Consider the following 12,020-nt stretch of genomic DNA (forward strand, 5'->3'; position numbering starts at 1 on the left):
TCCTGAATCCTGTAACACATTCGGCTTTGACCCCCAGCTGGGCACAGGAGGGCAGAAAGGTGAGGTCTGGGCACTGCAGGGCCGTGCAGGGGAAGCAGAAGGCTGTGGAGGGGAGGGTCAGAAAGGCGTCCTTGCCCTGCGCATCCTCCTGCTCCTCTTCCTCCAGAATGGTCTGACATATTAGCAGCAGAAACTGGTTAGTTACGATTAATACCCAGCTGCTGTTTGTCACAACCCATGACAACAAGCCTGTTTTGCTTCTCAAATCTTTTTTTTTTTTGACCCAAACTTTCCAGCAGAAGTTCCACGACCTTCCCCTGCCACCAGCGGAGCCCCAGGACCACCAGCACAGGGGCTGCTCCCAACGTCAGCCCTTTGCCCTTTTTGTTTCTCTGCTCTTTTGGCACTGCCTCCTCTCCAAAAACAGCGCTGGGGATGGGATCAAGGAGCTGTGCTTTCACTCCTGCCCTTCTCTGATAACATGATGGGTTTAAGCAAGTGTTTAAGAGCAGAGGAAGCACGTTTAGGTTTCCGTGGCTGTTGTGAGCTGATGCTGCCCATCGTGGACCAGCAGCACAGTTCGGAGCAGGGCTGCCAGCCCAGGCAGCACCACCTGCACTAGCAGCGTGTGCATCTGGTTAAGGAGGGCGAAGCATGCAGTGGGGAATTTGCCTTCACCTGTCCTTGGACCAGCACAAGGTGACTTAGCCTTGCTTGTGACTGCGGACTCCAGAGACCGGTCTCCTCCCCACGAGCAGTGCCCTTCTCCCTGCTGAGGCTGGCTTTGCTTTCAAGTGGGAGCGTCTTGCTCAAATCCACCATTTACCTGTCTCAAAAAGCCATGGTTTGCATCAAAGAAGAGAGATTCCTCCCTCCCATGCAGTTAGGCTTCTCAGGGCAAGCACAAAGTTCCAGTTGTTTCACACTGGCTTCCATTTATTTCCCTGCTTTCTGGAGGGTTGTACAGCGGTCAGTTTGTGAAGCCATAAAGTCTCAGACACAATTTTATGAATGAAAATTTGACCGTGCAGTGTGTGGGGTGATGCATTAGTGGAATGTTTCTGCAGAATTTTATAGAAATACATTTTATGGCCCAGCTATTGGAATTGGCATCTGTTTCACGGCAGGGTAATTAGCAGGTCCTGAGTAACCAAGACCATGTTATATGTTCCCCTACTGCAGCACATAGCACTCAATAAAATACTACTTAGTGCTGCAGATGACCGTTCTATTGTAATCTTACTGTTGATACGTCTATCTGGTAAGATAACAGCTCTTTGCCTTGGATAACAGGTAGAAATTCCCTTCTAAGTAACCTTGGGGCAACTCCCAGGTTCCCTGTTAACTCTGAGAGCAGGGCCTTCTGGCTCCAGAGGTGGGTTCCTGCTGGGTTCATCCCACTGACAACCCTCAGCCATGCATTCTCATGAACTTTTGCACTGTTCAGCAGTAAACACCAGCATTTCCTTTTCCATCCCTACGAAATTTCCTCAATAAAATTAATTTCTCAGACGTGAGCGGGGAGAGGAGCAGAAAGGCCCTCCTTTGACTCAGAGCTAAAAGTCCCAAGGGACGAGAGGAGGCCGCACGTTGCCTGGCCCTGCCGCCGGGACGATGCCCGTGTCTGCCTTCTCTGCCCCGGGGGCAACCACAGAGCCACTGCTCGGCAGGGTCTGGGTCAGGACACCGAGGATTTGGGGGAACCTGTGAGGTCTGTAGCAGGAGCCCGTGGCAGAGACCAACCCGGTCCTACAGCTGCATGGCTGCACGTAGAGGGCGAAGCAGTCGTTGCCTTTAAGGCAAACCTTTCTCCTAAAAATGCTGCCTGGTAGGTCTCTCTCTAGCTGTCCATCCCGTCTTCACTTCTGAGAAAGCCCCAGTGCTTTCCCGCAGGGCCAGGTAGGCTGATTTGGGTCAGGTCCATGGAAATGACACCGTCTGTCTCCCCAGCCCATCTCTGACACTCGCCAGAGAGCCGCCCATAAACAGCAGCCGGTGGTAAAGTGCTCTGCTCCTACTGGAAGTGTTTAGCTTTAAAATCCTGTTTAATAATTATCAGAGTGGCTACGGCAAATGGCTTAATCTAAGTGATAAAACGCCATTAAACATTTCCCTGCCCTTTCACTGACTTACTGTACTCCTGAACTTTCCACCGCTCACCCCAGGCGAAGCGCGCTGCTTTGAAGAAATCAGCAGAACGACTTCTTGGACTGCAAGGCTCAACTTCTCACTGACATTTCCTACTCCTGCTTATACAGAGCAGGAGGAAGTGCCTCGCTCATTTTGAGTTTAACACGGCCGTCAGGATTAGATACTGACTCTATCTGCATCATTCCCGAACCCTACTGCTGCAGAACAAGATGTGGCTTTAGCCCTGGCTCTTCTGAGAGCACCCATCGCTTTTGCACGGGAACACGGCGATGTTTGCCCTCTTTGTAACCCTCCGGGGAGGGATGGGGATAACAGGAGCCTCAGGTGGCATCTACAGAGCTGCGGCAGGAACACTTGGCTCAGAGGTGCCATCCCCAGACGTTCCTACACCACTTTTAGAGCAGACATTCAGATTTCCAACCCCGTGCTCCGGCAGTGTCTGAACAAACCCCGACCTCCGGTACAGGGAAAGCCAAAGGCCTGCTCACCCTCCCACCCTAACGACCTGATTGTACCTAGGGACACCCACACCCACAGCAATTAAAAGAAGACAGGGGTGGTATGGCAAACATCAGAAAATGCCCAAGCCTTCGCTTTGTCACAGGACACCTCCCGTTGTGCGTGCGAGGTACGATGACGCGTTCCCTCCCCCCGGCCCGGCCTCGCTGAGTACACAGGACACGAGATGCTCCTCGCAGCAGGAGAGCACGGCATGTCCCTCGACCTCCCCGCCTGCTCTTTTCTCCAGCACTGCTTCCCTGTGGCCTCATGCTCTGCTCCCGAACGGTGGCATTGCTCTCCCCGAGCCCAGGATGGAGCAAGCCCCCTGTCTCTTAAGGACAGTTGGGTGCACTACGGGGCGGCCTGAGGGACGGCTGCCTGCAGGACAAGGGGCTTGGGCCACCTCTGGGCGACACCGCAGCGCTCACGGGCAGCGGCTCCTCTCCCAACAGCTCACGGTGTCCTTTCCCAAAATCACGGGCTCTGAGGCCTCGTTCAGCCTCTTCTTCCTCCCCACGGCACTGCCAGCCTGGGGCAGAGGGGCTGCGAGCAGCCCCCAGCCTTCACCGTGCATCCAAAGGAGCCATGCTCCGGGGGCGAGATCTGGGAGGAAGAGCTCCTGGCAGGGGCTGCCCATCCCTCATCTGAAGCGGCGCCTAGATTATTTATTAACGTGGTCATTGTTGGGGCTACAATGAAATATAAATAGCAGCCTAGGGAGTGGCACGTAACGCCGAGTGGCAGGACTTGGCTCCGCTCCCGATGGTGTTTTCCTTTTGCTGATCCTTCTGTAGCGGTGTCCCTTGCGCTCTGCCCTGTTCGACGTTTCAGACATCATGGGAAAATGATTGGTTCCCACTCCCCACACTGCAAAAGCTGGGGATGAACCCGCAGTCCTGTGGTCATTTTGTTTCAAGCCCAGAAAAGAGGCTAAGACGTTTTCTGCTCGCCATGCGGCAGGATGGGAAAACTTTCCCAAGGAACAACTAATTAAAAAGCAGAGCTGCTGCTTAACAGCTTTGCTTTGACACCCGGCAGCCTCAAACTCTGCTTTGCCACCCTGCTAGGCAGAACCACAGGGTCAACGCAGCTGAAACACAACACGGCACAAGTGCAGCGCGTACAGCCTGATTAAGGACCCTTCCAGGGGACGGGAAGGCAGACAGGGGGCTTCCCACTCGGTCCCTAAATACCACACAGCACATTTCTGATCTTGCCATCGTCACGCTACCATTTACGTTTCTGTTTTCACCTCCGAATTGCCTCCCTGGACTCCCCCCCCATCACCTGAGCAGTTCTCCTTTGACCAGTTCCATCACTCGGTAACTAAGTTACAGCACAGAGATGCTGAATGTTTAATGATGCGAGTTCATTCTCTATACAGCCCTCCCCAACCCGTGAATTTGGAGGCTGATTCCCGCAGACTTCCCTACGTGGAGCTCACATTCTCCTGCAAAGATCAAGACCCCCCTAAGCAGTTGGGAGAAGGGACGGCACACACCGTAACTTCTCGGGACGCTGGCAACTGCAATCCCAGCTTGGATAGCACCAGCCCCCTTCCCCCAAGGCATTTCCATCGCTCCAGATCTGCTGCGATTTAAACTTGACGGATCAGAGTGGAGGACCCGAGGACATCCCCAACACGCAATGCAGCAAATAAGAACAAGTGCCCCAGTTAATGCGGGACTTTGTCAGCGTTATATTGCACTGCAGTAAAAGGTCAGGAATTTGGGCCAGTTCTTTCTGGCCCAGCTACCTGATTTCTGGTTAAGGGTAGCAAATTGCCGTGCTATATAGATACATCCATTTGTTTGCCTGTTTTTGTCATCAGTGTCAACAGCTGCATTACATTTCTGAGAAAGACACGACGTGAAATTTTTGAGTCTCCATGCTGCCCTGACCGTATCAAAGGCTTTGCGAATCTGACACAGCAGCTATCACCTGTATGATTTACGGAACATTAGCAAACAGGCACAGTGCATCACGCTAGTGAATTACAACATGGGAGGAGCATTCGGCTAACGTGCAAAGCCTTCCTGGCCAGAGCCCACTGAAAAAAAAAAACAACTGGTGCCACACCTGGGGTGAAAATGGTGGGGGTGTGACACTGCCAGCAGCGTGGTGCCCCCCTCATCTGCTCTACTGAGCACTCGTGTGACACTGGAGTGAGCCTTCAGCCACCTGCTCCCCAAAGCACTACCTTTAAGGGCAAAAAAAGCAGTGCTGGGTCTCCTCCGCCAGACAGGAAGGTTGGCAGGAACATCCCTCATATCCTCCTAGCCCCTCTTAGGAGCTGATCCACAAAGTTTGAGCAAAGATGGATGAAGACAGGAGCCAGCACAGAACCATCCTCCTACAAAGTGGTCACAGTTTAAAAGAAAGCAAAGTGTTTTCTGGAGCTGTAAAAAGTACTGTACAGCAGAGCCGGTAGCAAGAGAGAGATACTTTACCTTCAGCCTGTAGTAACATGAAGCCAAGGTTAACTATTAGGCAAGCTTCATTAAACTTTTCTAAATGGTGCTGTTTGCTATCATTATTCAGCCACATAATTTCCTTGTAAAGCAAGGGAATTATTACCCTGGATATCACTTTTTAAATTATACGCATTTAGTTATTCTTAATGGCCATGCCTCCTAATTACTCCGACTACTACTCAGGACATTGCTCTTGTGATGGAGAATTACACACGGTACCATCGCTTCTGCCCCGGGCTGACAGATTGATTTTACGGCCCTTAAAACAACCGTGTGAGTTGTACAGTAAGTGTTCCCTGACTGGTTTTACATGCATTCCTCTGGCAGCACTGAGCTTTCACTGTATACCTACAGTTTCAGGAATCTTCAGAACAACTTGGTTAGTGTTCATTTAAGCACATTTCACAACCTTACCCTTTGTAACAACAATGGTGCTGCCTCTCCTGATCTGCGAGAGGCAGCAGGAAGCTGCAGCCCTGATGACTGGTGCATGCCAAGCACTCCTTTTGTCCACAAGACCTTTACAAGGGATTCTGACGATGAAAATACCAAATAACTGCTGATCAGTAACACAAGCTGACTGCTCTCTCCAGAAAGAAAGGGGAGAGCTGAATCCTGTTCCTACAGAATTCATAAAAGCCTCCCTAAAAAAAAAAAAAAAGAAGCTTCCAGAGGGCTGCAGTGGCTACGGTCTCAAGGTATCACACAGGTTGTCCACTACAGTTTCAGCTGCCCACAATCAGATGCAGAAAGGCAGGTCCAGAAAGCTGAGGATTATGCCTGTACATCTGTTCTGACCCTGAGCTGAGACAGCATCACGGGATACCCATGAAATGAGTGCTTGCACCACAAGGAGTCAAAACCAGCTAGAATTTGCCAAGATGAAAAGCATTCTCCACAAACCTCCACAAGAGCGGCATCACTGGGACGCTGCCTTGATAACCAGTACTTCAGGGCTTATTCTCATCTGCTTCCCACAAGCCATGTCCCCCAGACACCTGTGGGAAGCAGATGAGAATAAACCCTGAAGTGAACCCTGAAGCTGGGCCGTGGTGCTCCAGCTCTCTCCCATGAGTGGGAGCAGCCCACGAGCCAGCCCTGCTGAACAAGGATGAGCTGCTTTTATTTCCCCAGCTCCCCACGCCGAGTCTGAACAACGAACCCTTCTCTTCGGAGCCGCAGGCTGTCCAGGGGTGCTTTGAAAACAGCTGCACTGCTCATGGTGCCACCTCCTCGGGCAGAGAAAGACCTGCTAGCCACAGGGAGAAGTGAGACTGAAGCACAGCAAATGAATAAATAAATAAGGGAAACAGCACTAAAGCCCAGGTTATTAAAAATCATAAATGAATCCAATGTTTAATTAGACAAAAACCAAAGCCTTTGGTGGTTGTTAGGGATGTACACTTTGCCAAGTTATCTCCTTGCTAGAAAGCTGCTTTATTTAATGTGGTACAACTGCAAATTTCACATCAGCTTTTTGGTTTTATGAAGCAGGAATGTCTTGGGAAAAGGCAGACAAATCAACAAATTCTGAGAGCCCAGACTGCTAGACTGCTGCAAGGATTTTTGTCGAGTACCTACACTGGTCCTTGTGTAATACATAGTGGACATCTAGGCCTTAGAGGCACAGGGAGCAGGGCCGAAGTGATCACTGACGTGATGAGGCAGCAGAGCTGCTGACCAGCGGAGTTAGTTCATTTCACTTCTCAGAGATTGCTTCTTCTCCCTTATAAACAACGATGTTCTGGTCCGTTTCGTACACTTTGACTTTGTAGAGAGTTCCCATGGGCAGGAGCTTCTTGAGGTTTTCCCAGATGAATACTGCCACGTTCTCCGTGGTGCTGAGAGCGGAACAGGAGCAGGCTCAGAACCGACGGCAGCGGCATTTAGGGAGGCTGCACCCAGCTGCAGGACCCAGCCCTGAAGACCACTGCTTGGCCCTCCCTGCAACCACCCCCCGAGGAGACCCCGTCACCCACCTCACAACCTCGGCGAAGTAGGGCACGTCCTTATCCAGGTTTTTGTGGTCAAGCGGCTCCATGATAGCCTGCTGCAGGAAGAGATCAGTGCCGTTAGCCATCATCTTGCACATGATTCAGCAGACCCAGGGCTCCAGCTACCACACACAAGACGCCAGCACATAAAGAAAGGGTAAGAGCCCTACATCCAGCTGTTAACTTCCTAGCTGGAGACATGGTACTGCCTCACATCACCGTGCTCCAGCGTTTCAGCCTTAAATCACGCCTTAATTTCTTCTTTATTTCCTACCATTATCAACTCGTCGTGTTTCCACCCTGGCACCAGACAAATTGCTAGGCTCTAACCAATTCTCACAGGGGATGTCTAGGAAAGTAGGGCTATTACCTGCATATATTCTTTCAGGTCTGTCAGGTTTATAACCATTCCCGAGACTGGGTCAATCTGCAGGGAAAACAAAAGGCAGATTAGTAGCCTAGCTACGGGTCCTTATTACCAGGGCTGCTGTGAGCCAGTACAAATCAGTGAATATCCGAGCCACAAGGAAAATCTCTCTTCACCTTCACATGCTGAGCTCCAGCTCTACCCCTGTAATGTTCCCAAAGGCTAGACACAACACATAAACAACTCCAGTGGCTCCACTCCCTGACACCAGGGAGGAAAAAAGCTTGAAAGAGTCTTCAGTGCAAGAAGTTAGCATGGCCATGGGCAGAAAACAGGCACTGAAAGTGCTGGGTTGAAGAGTCACGGACAAAGCAAAGACCGGTCTGAGCTAAGGCAAAGCTCCAGTCTGGAGAAGGCAAAGCAGGTTCTCTACTTCACAGCATATTTGGGGAATGTAGAAGGCTTTACAAGTCTAGTTTCAGGTCTGAACAGAACCTCCCCTCTTCCAGGTTCCTGATAGCAGGAAATTCTCAGAAAGCTGCTTAGAAAACATCAGAATAACTCACTGTGCAGAATACACAGAACAATGACAAGATGAAAGCTGAAAAACAACTCCAGAAGGAAAAATTCTTTTATATTCACTGCAAACTACCCTGAGAAGTAGCAGAGAGAATCACCCATCGGAAGCGCCGTGCCTCCCTGCGGCTCCGTAGTCATCCAGAGGTGCCCCACAGAGCCTGCACCAGCTGCAGCGAGGCACAGGCAGAACAAGCTGTGTGCCCAGAGGATGATTACAAGCCTTAAACATGGTTACCTGCAAGTCCTTGTTAGAGGCAAGGTGACTGATAGTGACTTTGGAAAACCTTCTTCTACAGTGATGTGTGCAGAGCGAGCTTCCACAAACACCCCAGGAAACCTAGCAATTAGCTGGAACTTCAGTACTGCCCTGCTGCTCGAGGAATGGCAGAAAACGTTGATCACACTTACCTCTCCACGCACAGTGACTATAACTGGAGAAAAAAAAAAAGAAAAATAAATTGTCGGGTCATGTATGTGCCACCACAAACCTGAGAACAAATTACACTAGTGATCGAGGCAGACCATCCATTCATCACTAATTCGCCAGGACTGATGCAGGCTTCCCAGCACTTCAAAGCGCAACTGTTTCTATAAAATGGTTATCCACTGCTTTAGCACTAGTGACTCCCCCAGCTCACAGAGGTCATCCTCCAAGGTCTGATGCCCAGGGACACCCCAGCATCCCTGAGGAGCCCCTCCTGGCAGGCAGCGTGAAACTAGCTGACATCTCAAGCACCTGCTCCCCGTGACATCTGTACAGCCAGCAGCTCTGCAGTACGGGTTTCAGGGCAGCTACAGCACAGACAGAGCCCGCCCGGCCTGTCAAGGGGGGAGATGTGATTTTACGTGCATAGGGTGTAGATGCAAGAAGCACTTGTGAGGCCAACTTTCAAATAAAGTCTCTGGGCTGTTTAAATTGCGTCTACTTTGACTAGAAAAACCTTCATTCAAAACACCGATTTTGCAGATTAAGTATCATTCATTAGGTGAACGGGAATTGAGATAAGTATTTATTACCTATTTATTTATTACTTATTTAACTTAATGGCTTGCATTCCCCTGCCACTGCATAGCCGTACCCCCTTGCTGCTGAGGAATCACCCTAATTTTCCTTGAAACAAGCAAACAACCACAACAAACGGGGCACTAAAAGCCAGGCCAGGCTGCTGGGACAGGGCTGGCGCTGCCCTCCCCGGGGTTTGTGCGCGCTCACGCCGGCCTCTCTCCGTGCCCACAGGCAGGTGTGGAAGCCAGCTCCTTACCTTTATAGTTGTGCCCGTGGCCATTCGGGTTATTGCACTTCCCGAACAGCTTCAGGTTCTCCTCGTCACTCAGGGACTTACTGCGGGAAGCAGAGGCGGCATTTCAGCACCCACCGCGGATTTTCGTGGCTTTGGCCCCCGCGACTGCTTTCCGCCTCTTCCCTCTGCTTATCCTCTCGTGTTTAACACCGCTCTCCCTACTCAGCAGGCGCGCACACAACCGGAGGAGCATTTGCCCCGTGAAAAGGAGCCGCCAACACCGGGTTCGGCCCGGGGCTGCACGGGCACTGCCTGCTGCGGCTGCCCGGGGCCGGGCCAAAAGCCCTGGGGCTGCAGCGGGAAGCGGCAGCGCCAAGCCCCGCGCACAACCAGCGTTAAGCAGCACGCCGAGGGCGCTGCCCCACGGAAAACGAGGGGGAAATACATCCTCCCTCGGGCCTCCAGCCGCCCCGAGCCCCCCGAGGGACCGAGCCCCCGCTAACCCCGGCCGGGCTCCCTCCTCCTCTTCCTCCCCTTCCTCCTCCTCCTCCTCCTCTTCCCCCCCTTCTTCCTCCCCCCCCCGCCGCGGACCTGTGCAGCCGGTGGCAGGCGCTGAAGGACACGGCCCGGGAGAGCCGCGCCAGGCGCGCTGCCGGCGGTGCCATGGGGCCGGGGCCGGGGCCGGGGCCGGGGCCGGGGCCGGCTCCATCCGGGCCCCCGGAGCTCGGCAGCGCCCCCGGCGGGGGCAGCGCGGCCCCGCAGCCGCCCGGTGCCGGGCAGGGCCGGGCTCCGCGGGTGCCGGTGCCGGGGGTGCTCGGGGGGCGCCGCGCGATGCCGGCACGGGGGCGAGGGGATGCTGCTGCCGTGCCCCCCGAGCGGCTGCAGCTTCTGCCTGGTTCGGGTGCTGCAGATCCCAGCCCAAGAGGCCCCCGGGGAAAGAGCCCAGCTCGAGCAGCAGGGGGGCTGTGGGCAGACCGGGACAGGGCCAGGGGGTGCTGCAGGATGTGACCCCAGACCCCAGATTTGGGCGTCGCGCCTTTTGTCTTTCCTTTTTCAAGACTGTCCATCCCGCAGGGGCAATGTCAGCAATGATGTGGCCCTTCGGGCCAGCAGGCTGGCTGGGGTTTGTTTTCTTTAACAATGACAGCTCCCCGAAGCGTGTTTACAAATGCATCAGTGCACAGGGGTGGGTCTGCCAGGGGAAAGCCGTCAGGCCCTCAGTGTGCTCAGGAGGTGCTCACAAAGCAATACCTGCCCGAAGGGACTGGGACAACTTCACAGATCTCCTTCCCACCCCCCTAAAATAACTGCAGCACCGTGGGACCTGAGGATTGATTATTATTAAACTGTGAATTCCCCACCCCCTGCTCATCTGCCTGATTCGAGATGCTTTAGGTAAAGGAAGCACACAGCAGTCCTTCCCCGCACCACTCCCAGGAGGGGTTGCCAGATTCTTGTTCCCTTTCTAGCCTGGCAAACTGATTTGACTTCTGGGCTGGTTATAAGCCTGCCAGACTTACAGGCACGTGCTCCAGTAATGAGGTTCGTGGGATCAAGCAGAGGAATCCATGAAGTGTGTGATTTTCTGAAAGTTTTGGGAGAAGGAGTGGGACTGGGAATTGTCAGTGCTGCAAGGCCTTGAATGGAGATAACTACACCCACTTACTGCCCCATTCCGGGACCCTCCTGGTGCCCCGGGGACAACACAGCACATCTGGAGTGGGACAACTCCAAGCCTCAGGGCAGGATGCTCAGTTTTGTGTTACAGGAACAGGTGAGAACACAGCTCGCAGCGTAGCAGGGTCAGCTTGTGAGCGCACAACGCAGGCAGGGGCTGGGAGTGTGTGCTGCTGCAGCCCGGCTTTTTTGAACAGAGCAGGGCCTTTGCACTGCATCCCCCTTCCCCTGCCCTATTGATCAGCAGCACTGCCTTTAGTACTCCGGAGGGCTGCAGTTAGCGCAGGGAACTTCTGACACTGCTTCTCCTTCCCATCTCCCCAAGAAAAAAATAGATTTAAAAAAATAAAAAATAAAAAAGGTGGGTGACAGAGCGCTACCCACCACCACTAAGCACTCCCCTACCATCATTCAGCTGCCCGCCGTGGGGATGCGACCTCGCTGGAGTTTGTCCCCTGGGGGGGGGACAGGCGACAGGAGGGCGAAGCCCCTGCGGCAGGGCTGGCAGCAGCAGGAGCCCCAGCAGCGGGAGCTGGCTGCCATCTGGTGGCCGTGGGAGAGCGGCTCTGCCCTCCCGCAGCGCTGCAGCCCCCGTGTGCAAGCCTCCTGCCTCTCCCTTGCCTTTGCCCACGACCTGGAAGGAGGTGAAAAAGGGCCGAGAGGAAATAAAGCCGGGTCATTTGGGTGGAGTGAATCAGCTCTGACTTGGTCCTGCTCTCTTTGGGCTGGCTTCCAGAACAGCAGGGGTCAAAGCAGAGCAAACTTTTAAATAGGAAGCCAGGGTTTCCCTTCAAACCCTGTGGCACCAGTAAAGTTCCCTCTTTGCTCAAGAAATGGGCTCAAAACACGGCCCAACCTTCTCGCAGTGAAGCAATATAAAAAGTCATCAAGCCAGGAAGAAAATCCCTTGTCCAGAACGCCTTCACTTTTCAGAGTCCTTAGAAGAAGAGCCTTCAAGTGAACTACTTGGGAGGGCATCCCTCAACGCGCCTCCCCACCGAGCCATCAGCTAACCTTGGAGGCAACTGTCCAGGAA

At 53.2% G+C, this 12,020-nt stretch overlaps 1 protein-coding gene across 2 annotated transcripts; it reads right to left on the reverse strand.

Moving 5' to 3' along the window:
- Positions 1-6,453: 6,453 nt before the first annotated feature.
- PTS (6-pyruvoyltetrahydropterin synthase) lies at positions 6,454-10,073 on the reverse strand. 2 transcript variants are annotated; one of them, XM_080567762.1, is made up of 6 exons: positions 9,899-10,073; positions 9,329-9,408; positions 8,475-8,497; positions 7,491-7,547; positions 7,106-7,176; positions 6,454-6,967 (listed from the first exon to the last, which is right to left on the reverse strand). In XM_080567762.1, exons 1-6 carry the CDS (start codon positions 9,970-9,972, stop codon positions 6,826-6,828), a joined length of 447 nt encoding a protein of 148 aa, XP_080423888.1. In that variant the 5' UTR covers positions 9,973-10,073; the 3' UTR covers positions 6,454-6,825. The 2 variants fall into 2 exon arrangements, with proteins under 2 accessions (XP_080423888.1, XP_080423889.1); XM_080567763.1 differs by having other exon boundaries at positions 9,811-10,031.
- Positions 10,074-12,020: the final 1,947 nt, after the last annotated feature.

The sequence above is a fragment of the Anser brachyrhynchus genome, assembly GCF_964034855.1.
Source record: "Anser brachyrhynchus genome assembly, chromosome: 25".
In the NCBI taxonomy this organism is placed as follows: domain Eukaryota; kingdom Metazoa; phylum Chordata; class Aves; order Anseriformes; family Anatidae; genus Anser; species Anser brachyrhynchus.